This window comes from Colossoma macropomum, unplaced genomic scaffold (genome assembly GCF_904425465.1).
Source record: "Colossoma macropomum unplaced genomic scaffold, Colossoma_macropomum, whole genome shotgun sequence".
Taxonomy (NCBI): domain Eukaryota; kingdom Metazoa; phylum Chordata; class Actinopteri; order Characiformes; family Serrasalmidae; genus Colossoma; species Colossoma macropomum.
Genome location: NW_023494789.1, coordinates 24,564,387 through 24,592,338, shown reverse-complemented (window position 1 = coordinate 24,592,338; position 27,952 = coordinate 24,564,387). Strand labels below are relative to the sequence as shown.

General features: G+C 39.0%; 1 protein-coding gene across 1 annotated transcript; it reads left to right on the top strand.

Moving 5' to 3' along the window:
- LOC118808161 (choline transporter-like protein 2) lies at positions 1–22,672 on the top strand. The gene is made up of 22 exons (XM_036570630.1): positions 1–85; positions 490–538; positions 4,173–4,246; positions 4,899–4,983; positions 5,143–5,227; positions 5,482–5,595; positions 7,586–7,646; positions 7,742–7,841; positions 7,923–8,006; positions 8,247–8,359; positions 8,588–8,719; positions 8,826–8,925; positions 9,376–9,468; positions 9,744–9,828; positions 10,910–11,172; positions 11,799–11,893; positions 13,624–13,727; positions 14,908–14,981; positions 15,627–15,697; positions 19,010–19,098; positions 19,566–19,650; positions 21,897–22,672. Exons 1-22 carry the CDS (start codon positions 67–69, stop codon positions 21,998–22,000), a joined length of 2,079 nt encoding a protein of 692 aa, XP_036426523.1. The 5' UTR covers positions 1–66; the 3' UTR covers positions 22,001–22,672.
- Positions 22,673–27,952: the final 5,280 nt, after the last annotated feature.

Sequence of the window (27,952 nt, the reverse complement as noted above, 5' to 3'; positions counted from 1 at the left end):
GTCAGGTAGGAGGTGGTGAGGAGGTGTGTGAGTGTTCATGCAGAAAAAAGAAATCAGTCCTCAGTGATGGCAAAGGAAAAATACGGTAAACAGCTTTAATTTATACTTTAACTCATTTTCAAAAAAGGTTGTCATAGTAACTGAAACAGCCCATAATGCTAAAACAAAGACTAGTGCAGATAACACAGCAGTTATCTTAATAAGGGAAGATGAATGTGGTGTTAATATCAGTCATACAGGTCTGTGTTGTACGTGCTGTTGTCTATATTGTCTCTATTGCAGTGAATTCGGTTCTGTGTATCTAGAACTGTTCACTCTAAAGGGGTTCTACTTAATGATTTAAGCAATCACTCAATATCACTCACTCAGAACAGCTATCAGGCTGCATTAGAGCTCCCACTGCAGTGTTTATACTGTATTGATCACTGTATTGATCAGATACTGACACATTAAGATGAATGAATTAAAGTTTGCTGTTTTTCTCTGCAGGTGACTCCCGGACATTTGACCCTACTTTTAAAGGGCCCATTCACAACAGGTGAGAGAGACTGTTATTAACTTCATTGATGCTGTAGTAACAGTTTATAATCTGCACTTTAAGTCTGCTGTAAGAGGTATTTTCCTGTTTCAATTCTCATTTTTGTCAAATGTTTCTGCCTCATCTCTGGTGTTCTGGCAAATGATGTTACCTTGTCAAAATATCCAGTAACACTAAAGTACACTTTACAATACTGGTCCACAAATATGCATGTGTTCATACTTAACTAATGCTTTCAACACAGTAAATTAATGCATGGACTAATACTTAATACATCAGGAAATAATGAAATGTATACATTAATAAAGACCTGTGTCAGATGCAAATAGTCATTAATAAAGGTAATTATTAAGTATTAATATATTTCTAACTCCTTCTATTAATAAATACCATGACTTGATATATTATTTAAAATCCTTTGTATTATTTGTATTATTTAATTGTAAAATCATCATATCCAATAGCTTACCAGTAATGTAATCTGCTAAAGGTAAATCAATATGTCACATGATAAACCACTTTCTAACAGCACTGCAAAAAGTATGTATCCTCAGGTTAAATATTTAACAAAATAATAGTTTAATATAACGTAGGAAAAAACTGAGGTAAATTTGCATGACATGAAAGCAACTTTATATCACAGTTAATTACATTCTATTAGTTAATATCATTAGTTAACATATTAATATATAGCCTATTTGTTCTACGTTCTGCATTCAGTAATGATGATGTGCCCCACCAAGTAAAGTCATGGTCAAATATATATTAACACATTGTCAGTAATACATTAATATATCATTAATTAAATGTGGACACGATGCAACCAGTAAGACGAGTGTCTGTCCTAATTCAATACTATCCAACCTTATTTACTGTCGTTCTTTTGTTCTGCCTTTTTCAGTAATTGCTTCTAATACTGAACTAAAATTTTCACAAAGGCTAAAATCTCATTAATCGATGGTAAATAAGGTTGGAATGCTTTACAAATTAGTACAAATGCTACTCATATCCAACAGAAGCACGGTGCTGCAGACTGCATGCATTGAGTGAGCGGCCCTCTGTGTGCGACTGAAATTATGCCTGAACATAAATACTCTGTGGGCTATGTAGCCTTAGCGACCTGAACCGCACTGGGAAAATCAGAATAATACTTAAGGATAAACAGTATTAAAACACTCTGTACACCCGTTTCACTCTGTGCACCCGAGTGGGACAGAAAAGGTGGAGAAACCAGAGCAGGTTTAGTTTTTTACCTCTACAAATTCTCTGGGAGAAACAACAACAGTGGAAGCTCATTTCTGAGCCTGATCTAGCTAATATGCGCTCGGAATCACTTGAGATTAAACTCAAACAAAATGGTGTATACATTTAGGAGAAAGACGTGTGGTATCTTTTTAAACACATTCACGAAGACAGCGCTGAGCAAACTTCTCTGTTCATGGTGTTTCAACAGGGCATTGATTTGACATGAAATGCATAATGTTAGTTAACCAATATCATTTTTTTCTCATATGATGTTCAGTTTTATTGCAAGATGTTTAAAATTTTCCATAAATGGTCTTCACTGATAATTCTGTGTAGTGCTTTTCAGTCATTTCACTGATCAATAATTTCTTATACTGTAAATGAATGATATATGGATGTATTAATTAATGATTTGTAAATACATATTTACATCATGACTTTATTTGGTGGGGCACATCATGATGAATTAATGATGAATTTAGACAAGTTACATGATATATAAATGTAATGACTAATGATGCAGACATGTTAAAATGTATTGTTACATACTGTCTTTTTTCCTGGCACATTATTACATTATTATTCAGCATTACATGGCAAGGGCATGAAACTGAGTCCAGCTCTTGTCATGTAATTGTAATGAAATTTCTGATAATTCATTAATTATAAAATGTTCACACAGTGATGACATTGAGTTTCCTGCAGATTAGTGTATTGGTTATTAGCCTATAATGTGGTTAACGTACATCATCTCCATCAGACATTATGCATTATAAAAAGGGTCCTAATTAATATATTAAGTCATGGTATTAATTAACAGACTTAGAGTTAGAATTATGCTAATAATTAATGACTGCCTTTATTAATGGTTTTTCATATTTGATTCAGTTCTTTATTGACATATACAGTTCATTATTTTGTGATGTATTAAGTATTAGTCTAAGAATTAATTTACTGTGATAAAAGCATTAGTTAAGTATTAATACATGCTTATTTGTGGACCAGTGTTGTAAAGTGTTACCAAATATCCTACCATAGTGCATATTTATAGATAATAAAAGTGCACATTTTAACAGCCTAAATCAGTTTATTAAATGTATTACCAGCATTAAAAGAATAATTGGGATATTTTAAAAGCCTAAATCAGCTTATCAGGGTGTTAGTGGGAATATTAAGCTCAGTCTGTACTTGATTAACGATAAAAACATCAAGTTACTACACCGCTCACGGCCCAGTCCATCATTAGGACTATTTAATTATGTATATTAAGCTATTTCTATTCCAATTCCTATTCAAATCTAATTCTATATTAATTGAAAAATCGTTTGAATGCTGTAAATTTAAACTGTTGTGTTCAGTGCTGAGTTCAGCAGCTCGTTTATTGTTAGGAACTTAAGTAGAGGCTCTTCTGAGTGACTGTGAAGATTAAAGAGCAGAACTGCACTGACCTTTATATGCTCACTCACACACACACACACAAACTCAGTGTGAGCTGCAGGTCAGTTCCTCTCTCAGAGTCACAAAGACACACCAGCACCGTCACACCCAGTGCAGTGTTTACAGCTTAGCTCAATGTGTACAACTCACGGTAGAGTATACAACTCAGTGCAGTGTGCATAACTCAGCGTAGTGTGTATAACTCAGCGTAGTGTGTATAACTCAGCGTAGTGTGTATAACTCAGCACAGTGTGCATAACTCAGTGCAGTATGTATAACTCAGCATAGTGTGAAATACTGAGTGCAGTATGTTTAACTCAGCATAGTGTGAAATACTCAGTGCAGTATGTATAACTCAGCATAGTGTGAAATACTAAGTGTAGTGTGTATAACTCCACAGTGTGTATAACTAAGTGCAGTGTGTATAACTCGATGCAGTGTGTATAACTCAGCGTAGTGTGTATAACTCGGTGCAGTGTGTGTATCTCAGCAAAGTGTGTATAACTCAGTGCACTGTGTAAAACTCAGGGCAGTGTGTATAACTTAGCGTAGTGTGTATAACTCAGTGTACTGTGTATAACTTAGGGCAGTTTGTATAACTCAGCGTAGTGTGTATAACTCAGTGTAGTGTGTATAACTCAGGGCAATGTGTATAACTCAGCGTAGTGTGTATATCTCAGCACTGTGTGTATGACTCAGTGCAGTGTGTATAACAGCACTGTGTGTATGACTCAGCACTGTGTGTATGACTCAGTGCAGTGTGTATAACTCAGCACTGTGTGTATATCTCAGCACTGTGTGTATGACTCTGTGCAGTGTGTATAACTCAGCACTGTGTGTATAACTCAGTATGGTGTGAGTAACTCAGCGTAATGTATATAACTAAGTGTAGTGTGTATAACTCAGCATAGTGTGTGTAACTCATTGTGTGTGTGTGTGTGTGTGTGTGTAGGAGCTGTACTGATGTTCTTTGCTGTCTGCTCTTCACTCTGGCCATGCTGAGTTATTTGGCAGTCGGATATCTGGGTGAGTTTTTTTCGTCTGTGAAATAAATAAATCTCTTCAGTGTATTAGAGCTCTGAGCTACTCTGAGTGGGTTAATAAACAATATAATTGCAATAAAATGCAGAGTGACTCTGCAGCTTAAGCAGCTCCCAAGCGGTTGCTAGGGTGTTTCCATATGGTTATTATGGCAATTTAGGTGGTTGCTGTGGAATTCCAGGTGGTTGCAAGGGTGTTGCTAAGTGGTTGCTATGGTATCCCAGGTGGTAGCTAGGATTGTACTAGGTGGTTGCAATTGTACCCACATGGGTAATATGGTGTTATAAATTAATTTGTGTCATCATGATATAAGTTGGGTGCACAAACTTTTGCATCCATTCATTCTTTGTGGGAAAACAAATCGTAATTTAACAATGATTGCATGAAATCAAAAATCTGTATAAAAGCTCACCATTGACTAAAAATTCTGGAGTTGTCGATACCTCAAAAACTGCAGAATGAGTTAGTGGACAGAAATCCAGCAGAATGATAATAGAAGGAAGAAGAATATTACATCTGATAGCAATAGTGTTGCATGTTGCTTTGCAATGAGCAATCAGTAATCATATACCAATCAGTACATAATTACATTCATTATTAATGCCAACAACATGCCCCCCCATCCCCCACTACCCAGCCTGGTCTCAGGGTGACCTGCGGAAGGTGATTTACCCCACAGACAGTAGGGGGCAGTTCTGTGGTCAGAAGGGAACCCCACTGGAGTGAGTACACTAAAACACACTCACTCTCACTCATTCACTCAATCTCACACAAACATACACACACAAACACACACAGAGTTTAATTCAGTGAAAACACTAGTTCTCCAGCAAGCTCAGTCAATCCTCACTTTGTGTGTGTGTATGTGTGTGTGTCTGCAGGAAGAAGCCCTTGCTGTTTTATGTTAACAGTCTGAAGTGTGTCAGCATGCAGGTGTTGCTGGAGTTTCAGTGTCCCACCACACAGGTACTACCACACTCCCCCCAAAAAAACTCTTTTACCCCACCACACAGGTAATGCTCATTTACCCCAACATAAAACTCTCATTACCCCACTCTCTTACAATATTACCCCACCCTACCTGCTCTGTGATTACACTGTGTTGTGGTCAGCCTAACTACCATGTGCAGCAGCAGTTTTATTGTTATTGATGTAAGATATTGTCTGTGTGTGTGTGTGTGTGTGTGTGTGTGTATGTGTGTGTGTGTGTGTGTGTGTAGATCTGTGTGGAGAAATGTCCAGAGCGGTTCCTGACACTGTTGGATGCTAAACTGAGCGAAGAGGACATGCAGTACTTCTCACAGTTCTGTAAGGATGGAGTGAACACTAAACTGGTGAGTGAAACACACACACACACAACGTTACTGAGAGAATATCTCTTACACATCTTACAGAATTGAGTGCAGTTTAGTTATTCAGTTATTGCATTGATTAAATTGAGTAGAGGTGATTGAGTTTGTTGATTTGATTGAGTTGTGTTGAGTTGATTATATTGAGGTCTGTTAAGTTGATTGAGTTATGTTGTGTTTAGTTGATTGAGTTGTATTGAGTTGATAGAGCGGTGTTGAGTTGTGTAGAGATAATTGAGTTGTGCTGTGCTGATTAAATGGTGTTGAGTGGTGTTTTATTGATTGATTTTTGTTCAGTTGAATGAATGGAGTTAAGGTGATTGAGTTGTGTTGTGTTTAGATGATTGAGTTGTGTTGAGTTGTGCTGATTTGATTGAGTTGTGTTGAGTTGATCGATATGTTTTTAGTTGAATTGATTGAGTTGTGATGTGTTGTGTAGAGATAATTGAGTTGTATTTAGTTAGATTGAGCTGTACTGAGATGATTGTGTTGAGTTGAAGTCATTGAGCTGTATTAAGCTGTGTTTATTGGATTGAGTTATGTTAAGATGTGATGATTTAATTGAGATATGTTGAGTTGATTGTGTTGTTGTGTTTGGTTGAGTGAGTTGTTTTTACCAAGCTGTGTTGAGTTGTGTGTAGTTGATTGAGTTGTGTTGTATTGAGTTGATTAAGTTGTATTGAGTTGTGTTGATTTGATTGAGTTGTGTTGGATTTAATTAGCTCTGTTCAGTTGTGTGTATTTGATTGAGTTGTGTTGAGTTGACTGAGTTTTGTTGTGTTTAGTTGAGTGAGTTTTGTTCAGTTGATTGAGTTGTCTTGAGTTGATTGAGTTGCATTGAGTTGTGTTTAGTTGATTGAGTTTTGTTGATTGAGTTGCATTGAGTTGATTAAGTTGTGTTGAATTGTGTTCAGTTGTGTTTAGTTGGATGAGTTGTATTGAGTTGTGTTCAGTTGTGTTTAGTTGATTGAGCTGTATTGAATTTTGTTGTGTTTAGTTAGATGAGATGTGTTATATTCAGTTGTGTTTAGTTGTTTGAGTTGGGTTGATTTGGCAGATTTGTTAAGTTGATTGAGTTATGTTGTATTCAGCTGACTGAGTTGTATTTAGTTAATTGAGTGGTGTTGGGTTGTGTTGAGTTGTGTTTATTTGATTGAGTTGTGTTGTTGTTGGTTTGATTGAGTTTTGTTATGTTAATTTGATTGTGTTGTGTTTAGATGATTCAGTTGTGTTGATTTGATTGTGTTGAGTTGATTGAGTTTTGTTATATCAATTTGATTGAGTTGAGTTGTATTTAGTTAATTGAGTGGTATTGTGTTGTGTTGGGTTTAGTTGTGTTTATTAGATTGAGTTTTGTTATGTTGGCTTGATTGAGATTTGTGGAGTTATGTTTAGTTGATTGTGTTGTGTTTAGATGATTGAGTTGTGTTGAGCTGATTGAGTTGTGTTGAGTTGATTGAGTTCAGTTATGTAGAGTTCACTGAGTTTTGTAGAGTTGTATCGAGTTGACTGAGCTGTGCTGAATTGTGTTGTGTTTATTTAAGTTGGGTTGTGTTGATTTGATTGAGATTTGTTGAGTTGATTGAATTGTGTTGTGTTTAGTTGTGGTGGTTGTGTTGGGTTGATTGAGTTGTATTGCTTGAGATGTGTTGAGCTGTGTTTAGTTGAGTTGTTGAGCTTTATTGAGTTGTGTTGAGTTGTGCTGAGTTGTGTTTAGTTGATTTAATTGTCTTGTGTTGAGTTCAGTTGATTGAGCTATATAAAGTAGTGTTCAGTTAATTGTGTTTTGAGTTGTGTAGATTTGATTTTGTTTAATTGTTTGATTTGTGCTGTGATGATTGAGTTCTGGTTAGTTTATTGAGATGTGTTGAGTTGTTTAAGTTTTTAGTTTTGTTGAGTTGTGTTGAGTTGAGCTGTGTTGAGTTTGTTGTTTGGTGACACTGACATGGTTATTGTTGTTTGTTTTTATTTACAGGCAGCTCCTGAACTCACAAAAGATGAAACATGTCCGGGGATTATCATTCGCAGTGAGCCGAGTGAGTTATTTAGCTCTGCATCAGCATCTTTGATCTAACCTGTTCATATCCTGGAGTTTGACGGTGTGTGTGTGTGTGTGTGTGTGTGTGTGTAGTTATGCACAGGTGTCTCCCAACCCTGCAGAACACAGGAAGAGATGCAGTTGTCAGTAGTGACAACACTACTATCAACGTCAACTTAACTGCCACAAACAAGTCAGTCTGTGTGTGTGTGTGTATATGAATGTCAGTGTTAAACTGTCAGTGAGAAGCTGAATAGATTTTGTGTTTCTGCAGGAAGTCCGACATCATTGGAAAAGCTCAGCAGGTGGCCATGAAGATCTTTCAGGATTACACAAAGTCCTGGCGCTGGATCCTGCTGTGAGACTCTCAGCCATTACACACCAATTAACAGAAGCCTCACACACTGCAAAACACTGTAAAAAACACTCCATAAGACTGCATAACTCTGTATACCACTAAACACTATATTGCAAAGCTTTGTGTGACAGTGCATCACACTAACACACTGTATAACATTGCAAAACACTGCATAACACACTGTATGACAGTACAATACTGTATTATATGTCTGTCTCTCTGTCTGTCTGACTCTCTCAGTGGATTAGTGATTGCCATGGTGCTCAGCATGGTCTTCATCGTTCTTCTGCGTTTTCTGGCTGGGGTCATAATCTGGACGATAATCATCTCGGTCATCCTTGTTATTGGTTACGGTGAGGATGTTTCCTCTGCAGTAAGTCAGGCTGTTTTCATGCCCTAGTAAGAAAACTTCTTATGATTTCCTTTAAATGAAACAGTCGTATCTAACAGCAAAATCAAACTGAAAATGAACTCAGCAACATTCAGTGGGGTATGATTATAGTGTTGGTGCACAAAATCACCCCCCCCCCATCTATCTTTCTCTCTCTCTCTGTCTCTCTCTCTCTCTCTCTCTCTCTCAGCTACCTTCCACTGTTATATGAAGTACGTAGCTCTGAAAGGCCAAGCTGGATCAGATGTTACCATAAAGGATTTGGGGCTGCAGACAGATTTCTTCATCTACCTGCATATCCAGCAGACCTGGCTGGCCTTCAGTGAGTTTGTTACTATTATTATTAATATTAGTTTTACTATTATAAATATTATTATTATTACAAATGGTGGTTAACTCATCTTTAAGTCTGTGTGTTCCTCTCTCAGCGATTATCCTGGGTATTGTGGAGCTGGTGATCCTTCTCATCCTAATCTTCCTCAGAAAGAGAATCGTCATCGCCATCGCTCTCATTAAAGAGGCCAGCAGGTGAGCACAAACCACCCCACCCCCCCCGTCCCCCCACGCACACATGCTGCTCCAGGTAGACCAAAACTGTGACAGATCAAACACACAAATGTTACCTGCCCTGCTTACCTGCCAATACTAGTTAGATCTGAAACATTTCTTACGTCTTTTTTGAACCACAGTCACAATCATAGACTTGTGGCTTTCAGAAATCTGCTGGCAAAAATGTGAGATGCCATGTTTTGTTCATTTTCTAAGTGAAAATAAGTTCATCCTTAACATCCTCTGCAGAGAGCACCTTTACATATGACATTTCTGCAAAATGTAAAGCATTATTTGCTGAATTTAACAAATAAAAAAATTTAAATAAATTAATTCAGCATTAATATAATTATGAATTAATTGTAGTTATTATCATTATAGTTTTGTTAAAGTTGTGTTATTGTAGTTTTCACCCCATTTCTTTTTCAGGGCTTTGACTCATATGATGTCATCGCTGTTCTACCCTCTGCTGACCTTTGCCCTCTTGTCTCTGGTGATCGCGTACTGGGCCGTCACCTCTGCGTATCCATCTTATAGCACAACTGACTCACCTCACAGACACACTAGCATCACACTCAGTCACTTTCACCAACTAACAGACAGACAGACTGATTGTCAGACAGACAGACAAACAGATAGATGGATAGACAGAAAGAAACACAGATAGAAAGACAGACATAGTACTTATAAAAGCTGGGTACAAAGTTTAAATTTATATTACAAAATAATCAAATGATTCAAAGTAATCAAATGTATATATCAAGTGCGTCCAGCTGATCCTTAACCACCTCCTGCAGCTTCCTGTCCACCTCCAATCAGCCAATCTATAAAGTTTCCAACACCACAGACTGTGAATACTCCGGACAGACCTGCGACCCTCAGGTCAGTCACCAGAAACATCTTTTAATAATATTATTAGGAACTGATAATAATAAAATGTTTATAAATATTTCTACAGTACACATATACACTACATTCTTCTTTTACTGTAGTTTTTTTCTCTGGTAAAGTTTGTGTGAATTTATATACCATAATTAATTACTACTTGATCATTTTCCAAATCTCTTACAAATTAACAGCTGTTTTTGCTGCAGCTGTAGGCTGAATGGGTGGAGCCAAACTGCTGCAGGCTGAATGGGTGGAGCTTAACTGCTGTAGGCTGAAAGGGTGGGGCTAAACTGCTGTAGGCTGAATGGGCGGAGCTAAATTGCTGTAGGCTGAATGGGTGGAGCAAAACTGCTGTAGGCTGAATGGGCGGGGCTAAACTGCTGTAGGCTGAATGGGTGGAGCTAAACTGCTGTAGGCTGAATGGGTGGAGCTAAACTGCTGCAGGCTGAATGGGCTGGGCTAAACTGCTGTAGGCTGAATGGGTGGGGCTAAGCTGCTGTAGGCTGAATGGGTGGAGGTAAACTGCTGTAGGCTGAATGGGCGGAGCTAAATTGCTGTAGGCTGAATGGGTGGAGCAAAACTGCTGTAGGCTGAATGGGTGGAGCTAAACTGCTGTAGGCTGAATGGGTGGGGCTAAACTGCTGCAGGCTCAATGGGTGGAGCTTAACTGCTGTAGGCTGAATAGGCTGGGCTAAACTGCTGTAGGCTGAATGGGTGGGGCTAAACTGCTGTAGGCTGAATGGGTGGAGCTAAACTGCTGTAGGCTGAATGGGCGGAGCTAAACTGCTGCAGGCTGAATGGGCTGGGCTAAACTGCTGTAGGCTGAATGGGTGGGGCTAAACTGCTGTAGGCTGAATGGGTGGAGCTAAACTGCTGTAGGCTGAATGGGCGGAGCTAAACTGCTGTAGGCTGAATGGGTGGAGTTAAACTGCTGTAGGCTGAATGCGTGGAGCTAAACTGCTGTAGGCTGAATGGGTGGGGCTAAACTGCTGTAGACTGAATAGGCAGTCATATATAAATGAGTGGTGGTGATGTGATTCATGCAGATTTTCTTTTTTTTGGATTTTCTTCACAGAACTTCAACAGCTCCAACATCTCCGCACAGTGTCCAGATGCGGAATGTCTGTTTGCGTTCTATGGCGGAGAGACGTTCCTCCATAAGTACCTGATCGTGTTCCAGTTCTATAACCTGTTCATGCTCTTCTGGTGTGTGAACTTTGTGACGGCGCTGGGTCAGATGACCCTGGCTGGGGCCTTCACCTCCTACTACTGGGCCTTCAACAAACCAGATGATATCCCGGCGTTCCCCATTTTCTCCTCACTCGGACGGGCCCTCAGGTGCGTTCACTATTCCTACTGCCCAACTCCGTTTCATAGCATCACAAAACTTGGTCCAGTAGTTTGCTAACAATTCAAATTTACAGTCTTAACCCTGAACCTAGCAGAGCTGGCGAGCAGAAAGCCAACTACACTAACGTTTTTGAGGTGAGTGTGTTCAGAAGACCTGTCAAACCAAATCAGTTGACCAATAGAGTGCAGGTAAACGCCCTCTTCTAAGACCCGTCCCCTGTTAAAAAGTGCCAAAAGTCAGAAGCAAAAGAGCAATGCCAGAACCAAAAAACATATCAGAAAAATCAGCAAAAAGAAAAAAGTAAAGCAAAAACTGGTAAAATAAGTAATACGTTTATATCAGAAAGAGAGAAAATAAGTGAACAATTTTTTTGAAAAGTTAAGCTTGAAGATTAAGCTTGAATTGTCATTATTTGTGCTTGCAGCATATTTTGGACATTTTGATACTTTTGCTGATGCTAACTGCATGTCTGATCATCACACACTCGCTTGTAACGTGTTAGTGAAGTTGGCTTCTTATTCAAATTTTTCAAATTAATACATTGCCACAGCTAAAAACAGGAGCACAAAATCATGTGATTAGAGTGTGATTAATGATGTTCTCTCTCTCTCAGGTATCATACAGGCTCCTTGGCCTTCGGTTCTCTGATCCTCTCCATCATTCAGGTGATCAGGGTGATCCTGGAGTATCTTGAGAAGAAACTGAAAAGTGAGCTGGAGCTTTTCTGCCTTTTCTGCCTCTCGTTTCTCCTGTTTTTTCTGTGTCTCCTGTTTTCTGTCTTACCACGAAATAACATGAGAAAGCCACTTGTTTAAATGTGCCTTCAGAGGTGCTTCGTAACTGCTCAAAGGAGACGTAGGAGGAAGCTAAACTAACCTGTTAGCTAATGTTAGCATATGTGCTTAGTGATTCTCTACGACAAATCAGCAGTCTGCAGCGTTTTTATGGTACCTTTTGATATGGGCTCAGCTCACTTGGAACCTCGACAGAGGTGGTACCAGAGATATTACGTGGTACCAGGTTTGCGAGTAGAGTCGAATCGAGTCGAGCCAGTACCATGAAGTGGAAAAGCGTGTTAAATTCCCGAGAATTCCTGCTGCACTACTTCTGCTGCATCCCAAACTACACACTAGCTCAGTAAATAGTGTGTAAAAATGGTTCATATCCCATTAGAAGTGCACTCATTAGTGTAGTAGGTGAAGTACGGAAGTGTGTGGTTTGGGACGCGGCGTTAAATCCGCCAGTGAGACGTGTTCAACAGCTGCTCTGCTAAGCTGCTCGTTAGCTGCTCCTTAAACACCTCCAAGACAAAATTTAAGGTGTTTCCTGATTAAAGACATTTATTGAGGTGAATTAATGCATTTATTAAGGTCAGCTGATGTTGACTTCGCATTCGCCAGCTTCTTTTTTTAATTTCGTTCTACGTTTAAGTCACCTCAGTGTAACTGCAGCTCCATTAAAGGTGGATCGGAGAATTCGAATGAGAACCTGGTGAATAAGAAGCTGACTTCAGCTTTATGTCTGTGTATTGGTTTATTTCAGAGCTTTGGCAGCTTTGATAGTCATTTTTCTATTTTTATTGGAATTTTCTGGAGATATGCAGGTTACACACATCCACCAACCCTCAGATAGCGAGCGTACATTGGTCCACTGGCTTGATAAGGACCCCCGCTGACTGTTTGCCACTGCTGGTCCATCCTCGGACCACCCAGACTGTTGTCCTGCATATAAGGCCTAACTAGTTTTTAATCTTTTAATCAAACAGATTTTAAATGCACATAGTTGTTCATTTTAGAAAATAAACTAAGACAAATATTTACAAAAAACAGAGAGAAAAAAATGAATGACTAGGCATAACACAAAATAATTTGGTTGAAAATGTTGAGGCTAACACTGCGCTAGATTGGCTACAGCTGTATAAGTGGCTTTATTCATAATATTTATGTTAGAATGATTTACTAAACTAAGTCACAGAGGATAAGAAAAGAAAGAAATGGAAGAAAAATAAGTACATTGTGTCTGAGTGCAAAATATGCAGGGAAAGTGGCATTTGTCTAACGTTCCAGAAGCAGCACCCAGAAAACGCCAAGCAAAATGCCAGTGGACCACAGGCTTTGCCATCAGCAGGCCAATAGTGGCCCACCATCCTCTTGTTATCTGGGTCTTGCTAATCTTCTTCTCGTAGCGTATTTCTGGAGACTGTCTAAAATCCTCATATCTTTTCATGTTTTCATGGTCATTCTTGTACGTTTTGTTGGTGTTTATCCACCTGCAGGGCTGTATCTGCTGTAACGGTGATGAGACGAGCTCCATTAGAGCACACAGTTACAGCTCACCTACAACATGGAGACGCGCTCTTCCTAATGACGTAATACAATAATATGAATTGACCTCGTGATATCTCTCTCTCTCTCTCTCTCTCTCTCTCTCTCTCTCAGTTGCTAACAACAAAGCTGCTAGGTTCATCCTGAGGTGCCTGAAGTGCTGCTTCTGGTGTTTGGAGAAATGCGTTAAGTTCCTCAACAGAAACGCCTACATCATGGTACGACCGCTGTACTGAAATTTAATGTTAGCATCTCATGCAGTTCCTGTGTTTTTCCCTCCATCAGCGCAAATGTAATGAAATTTTACTCTTACTTGAGTTCCTTTCTAATAAATTATGCAACATTATTTTAACATTAACATAACATTATTTTTCATTACAAATAGGGAGTAAAGTGCCCTGATTTCCCCAACGTCCAAACTGAGGAAACACTTAGCTCACCAACTAAGCTAATCTTAGCCAGCTAGCTGCTGTGTTACTTAATTCTTCTCATTTTGACCTTTTAGAATAACAAACACAGCTCTATTGATCCTAAACTGCTTCTACTGTTTTATTTTGAGTGTCTGTTAGCTGGCTAATTTAGCTAATGTCAGATAACATTCAAGCTAAGCTAATGTGTTAGCTTACAATAAACTCAGCATATCTTAACATATTGGAGCTTCTTTCTGTGAGGAAAACATGTTGAAGAAACTCAAAGTAAGTACTTTTTTACTCTTACACTTCTCTAAAGCTTAGTCATTCTTTTTTTATTAATACTTTTACTTTAAGCAAATTTATCACAAGCAACAGCCTAATTTTACACACTACTTAGAAAGCTGTACAGTTTATTTGGATGTAATTAGATGATACTTTTATTTTTATTGTTACAGAGTAAAAGTAAGTGTGCTTCACAACTCAGCTTCAAAACTGAGGAAACAGCTAATATTAGCTAAATATCTACTGTGTTCTTTTACTTGTTTGTTTTCATTTTGACTTTTTAGATTAACAAGCACAACAACTCTTTATTAAACCTAAATCTGTTGTTTAAATGTTTTTGTGCTAGTGTGTTAGCTAAATTAGCTAATATCAGCAAATGTTCTAATGGGTTAGCTTATTATCACTGAAATCTTAGCGTGTTGGAGCTTCTTTCTGTGAGGAAAATGTTCCTTAAAGAAACTCAGAGTGATTGTTAGAGTAGTTTTTACTCTTATCCTCTTTTTCTCTTAAATCTGTTCATTATTTTAGTCTTTTATTTATATTTGTATTGGAGTGAATGTATCACTACAGTGGTGGTGCACTAATCTTAGTAAAGTAGGATTTTTACAGTTACAGGTTTTACACAAAGTCGATTTCAGTATTGATGACTCTGCATCTCAGAATTCAAGGTTAATAATGATTTTTCACTCATTCTCTCTCCCAGATTGCCATTTATGGTAAAAACTTCTGCACGTCTGCTAAGAATGCTTTCTTCCTCCTGATGAGGAACATTGTCCGGTGAGAGAAGCGACACATCACACAGTGCTGTTACTCAGCTGGGATTAGACAGAGATAGTCGATTATAGACTATCTATATAATCAGCAGGAGTGGAAAATACTCCAGTGATTGTACTTTATTACTGTAGTTAAGCATTAAAGATTCGTATTTGACTCCAGTACTATTGAAAGTGAATGCTTGTACTTTTACTCAGTAAAAAAAATATTTTTGAAAAATGCTCTTTACATTTTCATTAAGACATTTACTTACTTGTTACAAACAGCAAAGGCATTTGCATAAAACATCATTAGTACATTCTGGCCTTTTATCTTAAGTGAACTGTGTAAAATCTATTTAGGGAATTGTTTTGTGGATCCATAAATGTTTTGTAGCCTAAATATAAAATTCATCACATTAGTTTTTGCAAAAAAATATATTTATTTTTACAAGTTTAAATTTGTCTCAAACATTTAACTTAAGATGAATACTTAAGGAGTTTTTTTTTCAAGTGAGTTTAAGTTCTGACACTTTTACTAAGATTTTGACACATAATCTACTGACTTTTTCTCTACTTTTAATGCTTTTAGGGTTTTGTTTATAAGTATCAGTAACTAAACTGTTCATAAAGATGTTTTTTCATAATAAATTCATGTGTTGTGTTTTAGAGTGTTTGTGCTGGACAAAGTGACAGACTTCCTGTTGTTTCTGGGAAAGCTGCTGATAGTGGGGATTGTGGGTAAGTGCCAAGAGGAGTCCATCTCAGTAGAGCTGTTGTAGATAGATCTTCTGTTTGTTCTTCATTTCCATCAGAGTGTAGCAGTAAATTAAAGCAACACTCAGATTTACAGTTTACCTTCCTCTTACACCCAAAATACACTTCTGTGCAAAAATTTTAAAAAAAGGGGCCAAACCCAAAATACACTGTAAAGAGTGTCTTGTCAGATCTACTTTTAAAAAATTACTTCATGTGGTAACGAGCAATTGAACTGGTTTGATTCAAAACTACATTGATTGAAAGAATTGGTCATTCAAAGTATTTATTTAGGTTGAATAAAACGAGTTGATTTACTTGTTACCACATGAAGTCATTTTTTTAATTAGATCTGACGAGACACTTTTTACAGTGTATGATTCACTGTTATCTATAAACAGGGACTAAAGTACAGACTAAGCGGGACTTTATATTTGTGGTTCGGTTCCCAAAGCAGAATATTAATATATATTTAATAAGAGCAATAATGTCGCATTGGCATCAAGTAAGACCATGATTTTCCCACGAGAAGTGCTCTTTTATTAAATACCAGCAGAAAAGGCAAATACATACTCACAAACTCGCAGGAGAGCTCAGCCACAGACAACATTAAACAACACAGTGCATCTTCCATGATCCTTTGTGCATGGCTGCTCACGTGGCCACACCTCCCGGCTCGTCAGAGCCAGCTTCAGGTGGTAGCGTGTCGCTACAACAGTAATAATAATCATAATGATGATAATAATAATACTACATGAAACATATATAGTGCGTTTCAAGAACCCAAAGACACTTATAACTGTAATAAAACACAGAACACCAGAAGACAAACAGGAAAACAAAGAAGAACACAGTGTAACGTACTGAGAGAGGCGATTAGCTCGGTGGTAAGTAAGTGAATCAGACTGCTGGACATGCGGAGGAAGAGAGTTCCAGAGATGAGGAGCAAATCTAGAAAATGCTTGGTTGCCAAAACTATAAAGGTTGGATGTGGGAAACGTTAGCAAATCAGCTGAAGACGAGCAGAGAGTACAGGTGGGTTTACAATGAAGGAGAAGATCAGAAAGTTAGGAAGAGTGATGTTGTTAAGAACATTAAAGTGAAGGCGGTACGTTACAGGAAGCCAGTGGAGATCATAGAGAACAGGCTGAGTGAGTATGAGTGAGAAGGTGAGCAGCAGAGTTCTGGACCATCTGAAATTTGTGAAGGGGGAAGAACTGATGACGGGGAGACTGCTATATCGTCAAGTGAAAGATAGTCCTGTCGTGCCTTGTCCTTGTCTTTCTCTTTTTTAGCCTTGGTTTCCTTGTTTTCCTCTGTTATGTGCTTTTGCTTATGTCTGACGTGTGTCTTTGTTTTCTAGTTTATGTGCTTTTGTGTTGTTTTGTTAGCTCCTCCCCTGTTCTGCCATGTGTTCAGCGCACACCTGTTACTTGTTCTTAGCTCCACCCATCATTGTTCTCAGCTGTCTCTAGTCTTGAGTGTTTGTATATATATATACACCCCTTGTTTCAGTCTTGTCTTTGCTTGGCAGTTGTAGCTTTGTTGTTATGTTGTTGGTTTGGTTCTGTTTCTTGTTTATTTTACTTGTGTTCTTGTTTTTCCTGCTTATTGCTCCTGTTCCTGTCAAGGACTTCAAAAAAAGTCGCACTTGCATCCTGCATTATCTCCTGATCACACAACATTACAGAAAGTTGTGTTTCATCCAGAGCATTTCTCAGAAAAAAATTAATCTTTTAATCTTCTTAAGTTTAAGAATTTAAACTATCTGAGAGGTGAATTGCATCCTGAGACATATCTGAGTGTCATCAGCATAGCAGTAAATGTCTAGCGTCATATGATCTTATAGCATGTCATGCGCTACCCCAGGCCCAAGGAGGATTCTGGAGGTAGGATTCACATTTGCAGCAGCTATTTTTCACTACAGATCTCTTCAAGGGGGACTATGTAAGTGATGAAGAGCAGTAGTCAGAAGACTGAACCCTGAGGGACCCCTTAAATGACATTTGATGAAGTAAACCCCGTGAGAGAAATACACTCTTTCTATCTCCAGAAAGAAAGCATCTGCGGATGTAAGAAGGTCGTTGGTATCCTTAGTCATGGCAGTTTCAGCACTGTGATACTGACAGAATCCAGACTGTAAAGGTTTGAAAAGATTATAGCTTTCTAAGTAAGCTGTAAATTCGTTCAAGCATTTTCAACAGAAATGGGAGGTTAGAGATTTGGCGGAACTTATTGAAATTAATTAAGGGTTTTTGGAATTGGGGTGACTGCAGCTAGCTCATAGGCAATGGGAACCTCGACAAAAAGCAGTGAACGAGTAACAATCATTGAGATGAGGAGCCAGAGCATGTAGACAGGTTAGAATGGTTGGTAGAGGATCAGGGGGGCAGGTGGGTAGAGGCTGTAACAATATCACTCTAAATTCAGACTGATAGTTCCGGTCCTAAAATCTGATTAGCTGAGCCGCGTTCAAAGCCGTTGTAAAATCCTTGATATACACACAGCGACCACCTCACAACAACTGAATTATGTATTACTAAGCCACGGAACGAAAAAACCCTCGTTCAAATTATAATCTTTGACACTCATGCTGCTCGCATGGACCATCGAGTATATTGATGAAGTAAGAACCTGTTTTTTGTTTGAACTGAGGGTCTGGCAACTTACGTTCTTAACTAGAGCTAGGTTGGTTAGCTAGCTAACAGGCTAAAAAATAGCAAACATGCTAAACGACCCCATTGTTAATATCACAGGCTTCAATTAACGTACTTAAATATTTATGTACTAACTCGCTGTGGCCATTTGGTGACTAAAAGTGCTTCTGAAATGATGGTTTTTGCATTAAACAGTGCCGTGTTATCAGATGTTCATTGATATGTGAGAAAAAGTTAAACAATTCATGAAATGGCCACAGTATACAGCGATGGGCGACCAAACGTTTTCCTCATTCTTCTCATTTAATTCAATTTTTTTATTAATAACTTGGGTATTTTATGTTGGCTGACATGATGTAAAAGCAATAAGCCACTTGAGGCCGTGCACTACAGTGATTTTATAATGGGGAGGAGGGTTGAATTCCGCTTCACGTTGTGCCTAAGAACACCCTTCCCTTTGATAAAATCACAGTAATGCACAACCGCTTGTGGCTTATTGCTTTATTCTACTTCTGTCTGTGTGTACAGTGTACATTTGTGATGTAGGTGTTGCACGATTAATTGGTATGAAATGATAGTTAATCTGCTGAAGTAGTTTGAGAAAAGTGGCTTTAGCTGTTTTTTCTCTCTTTCCTGTCAGGAGTCTGCTCTTTCTTCTTCTTCTCAGGGAAGATAAAGGTTGTGGAGGAAGCGGCTCCGTCACTAAACTACTACTGGGTTCCCATTGTGGTGAGTTTAGATACTAGCATTAGCATTACTGATTTACTACATTAATACAGGCTACAGCTGAATTAAAAAACAGCTTTCCATTTTTGTTATCATTATTATTATTATTATTATTATTATTATTAGTAGTAGTAGTAGTAGTAGTAGTAATAGTAGCATTCATATCAGATCTATGAAATTATTTAGCATTAGCATTATTGATAACAGAATATAGCTACTGATGTATTTAGATTAGTTCGCTGGAATTAACGTTAGCATTATTGATACTACAATATAACAACTGCTGTATGCAGTTCTCTTGGATTATTAGCATTAGCATTATTGATATAACACAGTAATCCATAGTAATCCTTAGTTCCTGCTGTGTTGTTGTGGTATATCAGGATGCTAAATGTTACTGAATCAGCTGTGTTTATGCTGCTGTGAGAAGTATTACCAGCCTGTTTCACTGCAGTGTGTGTTTGTTCTAGACGGTGATGTTTGGCACCTACATCATCGCCCACGGCTTCTTCAGCGTCTACGGCATGTGTGTGGACACTCTGTTCCTGTGCTTCTGTGAGTGTTAAAGCTCGATATATTCTGGCAGAGAAAATGCAGCACTCAAAACCTTCTGTCAGGAAAATACAGTATGCTAAAAATATCAACCCACTGCAGGCCAAACATTGAGGGCCACCTCACCATCTTTTAAAATTTTACTTTACAGTAAAGTATGAAATACCTGTAATAGTTTAGTGATTATAAATCAGTTCTGTACTTATGTTTTAGATATGTGTATCTTCAAATGTAATGCTGTGTTTACATAATGACGTTCAAAAATATCGTTTTGTGCCTGCATGACTGCCACCACTGACAACAATGGAAATGTTGGCATCTCCAACATTTGATTGATTATGTAAGGTGAAAAAGGCTTTTTTGCTATTCTGATGTTTTGTTGTATAATTTAGTTTCTCAAAAAAATTATGGTTAATGGAGCTCTTAAAGGAAACGTTCTGCTGACTGCTGTGGTTCGCTGCCACTTCTGCTGGTGGCACTAATATAGGCGCAAATATTTAGGTGGGTTTTCCTCTAAATATACCAGATTAGACTTCAATATAGTAACTTGATGTCAATCAGAAAGGAAAGCATGACCATTTGGTTTCAAAACACTTTGATAAGCTACATATTGTAGCACTGGCAGAATAAAAAACACAGGGGTGGCCATTATTCTGCAATAACAAGTTGGCAGCAGTATTCCTTCTTGAATAGTAACATGCATGGCAAAACATACAACCAGCACAAACAATCGCTGTTTACATAAGACGTTATCAATGACGAAACTGGCCATTGATTGAAATATGAATGGGAAACGCTTGTAACGCTCAACTTTTCCTACTGCACTTGCATTTCACTGGCCTATTCAGCAGAACAAACAAGACTAGCGCACTAGAGGGGGGGAGATCACCTCTAGCCACCGGCTTTACCCTGACGGTGACCACCACCGCACACAAAACCCACAACCCCAAAACTAAATAACACACACAATATGGACACATAAACTAACAGACAATGACATTAAACAACACAAACAAGTCCCTTTGTTGGAGGGCACGCACTACCATATGCCTTTGCGTGTGGTTATCTCTCTAGCCACACCTCCAGAGTCTCAGGTCCAGCACCAGCCAGCAGCAGATCACTGCAATATGATATAACCAATAGAACACTGGAAGTGAAAATGATCAGTGTATCATCCCAGCTGTAATTTTATCCAATATAACATGCCTCCTGCGCTGTTCTACTGCCTTTTTAACTGGTTTTATCCACTTTACTCTGTACGTGCTGAGGCTTTACACTCACTGTAACACTCCCCTCTCTTATCTGCTCTTTTCATTTGTGAGCTCTTTTCTCCTGGCTTTGAGTGTAATCCTTTTCTCTGTCTCTCTTTCTCTCCATCATCTCACTCTTCCCGCACTGCTTCCTCTCGGCCACCTCTCCGCTCTCATTATAAACCACTAACCCTAAAAACCACGGCTGCCCGAACTCACCGGGCCAAAGGACTTGGAGAGGAATGACGGCTTACTCAAACGGCCACCAGGAAAGTGGAGGAGGTGACAGTAAACTGTGACCAAGCAACCAACCATACGCTCACAGCTGAAACATAAACACGTAATAACAATAATGGTAAAAATGTAAGTTACAGACCGTGACCCAGAGGGATAAGCGGTTTAGATGATGTATGTATGTATGTAAGTTACAGCTGCCGTTGCTCATGGAAAAAAGGTCAACAAAACTAACATGTAATAAACTGAATTGAGAATACTGTGAGAGCGCCCCCTGCTGTTTATCAGAACGTTGTCGCTCCCCAGTTTGTCTCCATTTCCCAAACGCTTTAGCCGAGTGCGCTAACGTTATTTCTCCTAATAAACAGACACACGTTCAGCTCTGCCTCCTCATTATTCACCACCATCACTGTAATATTTTATCATCAACATTAACACACAAAGGTAATAAGAAGGACGGTGTAGATCGAGTCTGCAGTGTCTGAGATTTTTAAAATGCAGAGTTAGAGAAGAAAAACATCTCAAAAGTGAAAGCAGTGTTTTACAGTATAAATAAATGTAGCATCATTATGCTGGTAGTGAACTAATAGCTGCTTAAAAACAATAGAAACGATGCTTGAACAGAAGTTAGGATGCTGTTGGGGTTTGTCCTAAACTATTTAGGTATTTAGCTCTAATCGTAGTGAGAGAGTGAGTTAGAGGTTTACACTGTTACTGTTCACTGCTGAGCTGATTTTGGTTCTGATTTAATGGTTGTTCCCTCAGTGGAGGATCTGGAGCGCAATGATGGATCTGCAGAGAGGCCGTACTTCATGTCCACGAGTCTCCAGAAGACACTTAATAAAAAAAACAAGGTTATGAGCGAATAAACCACCAGAGAGAAGAGACAAAGGAGAAAAAAACAGGAGGAGAAAATGGGAGAACCCAGTGATCAGAGATGGTTTTATTTGTCTTAACAGTGTGGACTCCAGTCAGATCACTTTACTGTTCAGCCGGTTCAAACAGTGCAGAGTGTAATATTGTGAGTTTTGAGCTGTTTCACTGTTACTGAGTGTTACATTTGCATTTTAGAGGTTAAATTCTTTAATATTCATCTGTTCTGACTGTATATTTTTACAGTTTGTTACTGTTTGTTTACTTTTTTCCCCACATTGTTGTTTTAATGTATACCGTCCTTTCTGAGTTTTTTTTTTGCTGATTTTGCTGATATATTTTTGCATCAGAAATCTTTCTTTTGCTTTTGACTTTTGGCACTTTTTAACAGGGGGCGGGTCTTAGAAGAGGGCGCTCACCTGCACTTTCTATTGGTCAACTGATTTGAGTGACAGGTCTTCTGAACATGTAGGTGGGCTGCACCAACAAGTATAAAGCTGAAACTCTGAATTAATCAAGATTTATCTATTAATTCTGTAGCACCAAACGTTAAACCTAGTTTAAAAATAATCAGGATTACATTTAAATCATTATTTTAATTCTGGATTACTTTTACTGTAAATCTAGATTCAATTTAATTTTGTTGTACCCTTACTTTAAACCAGGGGTGTCCGAATCTAATCCACAAAGGGTCGGTGTGGCTGCAGGTTTTCACTCCAAACAGCCTGAAGCTCACCTGATTCTACTTTAATCAGATGGTCTTTGTCTTCATACATTTCATTAGTGACCTCCTGCTTTGTTGGAGTGAAAACCTGCAGCCACACCGGCCCTCTGCGGATAAGATTGGACACCCCTGATTTAAACTTCATTCAGGGATTAAATGAAAAAAATTCTTATTTTGGTGGTTTAAATTTACAACTGTGTTAAAAAATTGAGTGTTCTCCACAGAACAGAAAATCTCTGAGTAAAACTATATTAATATAAAGCAAAAAAACTTACATGGACTTTGTTGTAACTCACTGATGGTCCCAAAAGGGGGCGCCATTAGCACTCTTGTAGCTTTTGTGTGAATCACTGAAATAGAAGGACATAAACACAGCAGCGGATCTAAATAATGCACGTTTTACAGTTATAAACTACGTGTAAATGAAGTAAACAGCTGAAGACTGAATAAACTCAAGATATAAACGTGGCCTTGTTAAACTAGCTAATCCAGGATGAACAGCTTGGCAGGCTAAACGTTTACTTTAACAATATTCTGTGTAAGAATTAAATAATAATAGAGTTTTTACTGTGGCTTACAGAATAACATACAGAGCGTCTGTATTTAAAATATTTTGATTCAAATTACAGACAGGTTTAGTGTACATTGTCAGCAGTCTTCTCAGCGCTGAATAAACAGCGCACCCTGCTGACGCAGAGCCTCCGGGTCTGATAACGTATTGTTTAAATGTCTGAACCGGCTCTTTGCCTGTGAGAGCTGTTTCTGATGTAGTTCTGAGCTAGTTTACTCTCAAAAATGGAAAAAAGTACCTTCCAATCACAGACAGTGTGGACAGTAATGTTATTGTTGATCAAAATGAAGGCTGCTTAAGGCGCAGATTAAGGCTTTAAGCACAGATTTGTTTATCCATGTTTAAAATTAAGTGGTGCAACACAATTTAAAACAAATCCTAGGTTAACAAACCCTTCATTAGGTCTCAACTCTGTTTAATTTATTTCTTGTTGGTGCAGCCCACCCATGGCTGCTCAGCATGAACCGCCCCCAGCATAACACGTCCTACTGAGGGGTGCTATGAGTGCAGCGCTGTACTGGCATATCTGATGTAATGAACAATGTTTGTGATTTTCCTTATGAGTTCTTAATGTAATACACATTTATAGGTCCTGTGTCAACCTGTAAGAAAGAATATAACTGTTGTTTTGGGTATTGATGAACATAAAAAATGTTTATGAAAGAACAAAACTACCACCTTTCAGGTTTGCAGAGATTTTTTAGGAGGTTGAGTCTAGTTAGGATGTTTTAGTAATACTGTTTTCTTATGTGGAGTTAATGATAAGATTATGAAGTTAGGAACTGTTATTCTGTAAAGGCTACTGTCCTAGATTTCACATTGTTTGTAAATTCTTATTGTCTCAATTATAAAATGCCATTTTAGAGTTGAATTTTTCCATCTTTCATTTGTGTATTAAAATAGCATTATGCAAAATGTTAGCTAAAAATAGCTGACTATCAGTAGTCATCAATGCCCTGAGTTTGCTATTCACTAAATGTTTAGCTAATGGGAGCTATCCAAATCACAGAAACCTTTATAGCTAACTGACGTGGCCTAGGAATTTTACCCAACTTACTTGGTTTAGTTGTCTGTTGAGTCTGTGTATTCTTTTCTTTATCTGACAATATCAGGATCATGGTGGCACTGCTAGTGTCGCTGAGCTAAATAAACAGTTTATCTGGCCAGTTAGTTAGAAAATGACCTACTGAACCAAACCAATATTATTTAGTTTAGCTATCATTGATATGAATCACACACAGTGCTAACTTATTTATTGCCTCACTATCTAAGGTTAGCAACCAGAAATGTACTGGTGTGCTGACTAATTGTGTGATCTTATTGAAATGTCCAATGAAAGCGCATATTTACAGGTAGAGCTGTACATAAAACTGTAGGTGGGATATTTTGACAGCCTACATCACATGAAGATGAAGTCAGCTTCTTGTTTGAATATTCCCATTTCATCTTAAATGGTGCAGCAGTTACATTCTGGTGCCTCAGGCCACTGCCCACTCAGACACCATTTAAGGTGGAATAGGAAATATGAACAAGAAGCATGTGAATAAAAAGCCGACTTTTGCCTCGTCAGAAAATGCTACCAGTATTATAACCATAGTTTGGATGTGCTGATAGCTAATCACCCTTAAAAAACACTACATTCAGATATGAAGTGGGTGCCACATAGACTTTCGCTGCCTTTGGGACAATCAGGACCCCAGTCTGTCCATTTGATGGCCGGGATCCATATTTGGTAACTGTTGTATAATACTATATAGACAATATATACAGTACTAAAGATTAAAAATATATGATGAAAAATATAAACTCTATCCTTCACATAAACTCTATTAACAAAAATGAACAATATAAACAATTATAAATGAAAAATAAAAAATACTTACCCTGTAAGGATATTTTACCAGAATTGTACATGGAATATTGCAGATGAATTACTGATTATTTTACACATGGGAATGGTGATGAATTAAAAATATAAACATAAATAAAAAAGCAAAAAGATCTTTACACTATATATATATATATATATATATATATATATACATATATATATATATTACACTAATTGCATATGGAGTATTATTGATTATATTGCACACAGGAAATGGTGATGAATGTGCTGTGGGTGTGTGAGGTCTAATGGGGGGTGGAGGAGATTCTACTGGGAGCAGTGCTTGTTGTACAGTCTAACAGCAGCAGGAAGGAAAGACCTGCGATAGCCTCCTTCACACACTTTGAGTGAAGCAGCTTGTCACTGAAGGAGCTGCCCAGTGCTGCCAGAGTCTCATGCATGGGGTGGGAGCTGTTCTCCAGTATGGATGCTAGTATGGCTAACATCCTCCTGTCTCCCACCACCTGCACTGGGTCTAGGGGGCTTCCCAGGACAGAGCTAGCCTTCTTAATGAGTCAATCAAGTCTCTTCCTGTCCGCAGTTGAGATGCTGCTACCCCAGCAGACCACTCCAAAAAACATGGCTGATGCCACCACAGTGTCGAAAACGGTTCTCAGGAGCGCCCCCTGCACTCCAAATGACCTCAGACTCCTAGGCAGATAGAGTCTGCACTGGCCTGTCCTAGAAAGTGCACTAATGTTATCTGACCAGTCCAGTCTAGGTGAAGGGGTGAAATCCCAGGTACTTATAAGAGTCCACTTTTTCAGTGTCCATTCCCTGGATGTTCACTGGTGGAGGGAATGCACCTGCGGAAATACTTTGGTCTTCCCCACATTGATCAGGAGGTGGTTCCTCAGACACTAATCCACAAAGTGCTGGGTCAGTTCTCTGTACTCTCTGTTGTCATCGTCTGTAATGAGTCAAAGGATTGCTGAGTCATCAGAGAACTTCTGTAGATGGAGTTTGGTGAGCTTTTCATAAAGTCTGCAGTGTACAGGGTGAAGAGGAACGGTGCCAGGACTGTTCCTCAGGAGCCTAAGCTGTATGATGTTAAAAACACTGGAGAAAACAAAGAACATGATTCTCACACTGCTCCCAGGCTTTGATTCCTTGCAGTGGCTGATGACCTTCTGTAAGCCTTAGGGGCAGGTGGTCCATAGGCTAGAAGAGCTACAGACCTACAAATTCACTATAGCCCACTGTGCGGGTGAACAGCATGGTAACACTGATGCCCTATCCTGTCATCCATGTAGTGAACACACATGCAAGTACTGTGAGCACACAGAAGCCAGAGAGCAGGAGCTGAGACAAGGTGAGGGCGTAAAGGTTGAGGAGGCATGCGAGGCAACCATACAAAGCTGTGCTGTACTACAAGAGATGGACAGCAATGAGTGGGCTGATCAACAAATGCTGACCCAGACTTGCAGCCAGTGACACAGTCGTTAAGGGCACAACAACGGCCCCACTGGGAGGTGGTGGCAATCCTGTCTCCATACACAAAGGGACTGTGGGCCAAATTTGACACCCTTTGCTCAGAGGGTGGTGTTCTAAAGTGGACCTGGACTGAGCCAGTGACTGGGGAGAAGAGATGACAGATCGTCATGCTTCGGGGGCTGCAGGAGGAAGTTTCAAAAGTCATGCATGGCTCAGCAGTGTCTGGTTACTTTGGAGTCACGAAAACACTTCACCCTTCTTCAAGAGTTTTTACTGAGGATAACTGAGGCGGGATGTAGAGGACTTTTGCAGAGGGTGTGACTTGTGTACTGCATGCAAAGGACCCCGAGGGCAGTCCTGAGCCCAGTTGCAGTAGTTTCCAGTGAGCAAGCAAATGCAATGGGTTGGAGTCGACATAGTAGGGCCATTTCCTCGCACTGCTGGGAGACTTGTGTTTGTCTGTCATGGATTATTTCACCAAATAGAAAGGTGAGGAGAAGTTGTGTACAGGGTGCAGCTCCTACCCCGCGGGCGCAGAGTGGCACTACACCATGACAGGCTGGCCCCTTACAAAGGCTGCACCAGAGCACAGGGAGACAATGCTGGGGAAGAGCTATCTGAGGCTTGGTTCCCCTTTCAATGCTTTCCCTTAACCCCAGTCAGTGCAGACTACTCCTCAGCTTGTGGGGGTTCCCCGCCCTAGCACACCCCAAAAGAATGGTGCGGCTTCCAGCTTGGTTTAAGGACACTGTTATTACTCAGGGATGAAGACTTTTGTAAGGCGGGAGGGGCAGTTGGGGGTAGTCTGGTGTGTTTGGGACATGTTTTTTCTTATAAGTTTTGGGGTAGTTGTTCTACTGCATTTATTCACTGTTTGTCCTCTACAGAGACTCTTATTGTACAGTGAGGCTAGTCCGTACAGTTGTGGAAGAGCTGTGTGTTCCGTAGCAGTGGAACGCTACAGTATGTATAGTGACAATAACATTTAACTGAATTGAATTTATCAGAAATAACTTTGCCAGCTTTAAAGGTAATATTGTTGTGTGTAAGTACTGCTGTGTCTCAAGCTTTATAATTAAAATTCGAATGAATCACCTGCCCCACCCAAGCACATTAAGACAGTGAGCTTCTTTTCATCTCAGGTGTGTTTTCTGAAGGAAGGCAATTCGTGCAATTTAATTGCTGCAAATGTGAGACAACTAAACTGGTTTATTTACTTCTTTAAAGTTCCATGATGTAAACAGGATGTATCTGAACTTGGGGCAATTAGTAATCAGCATGTGGAAAGACATGTGGTGTGTGGCTAAATGTGACAGGACAAATATGAT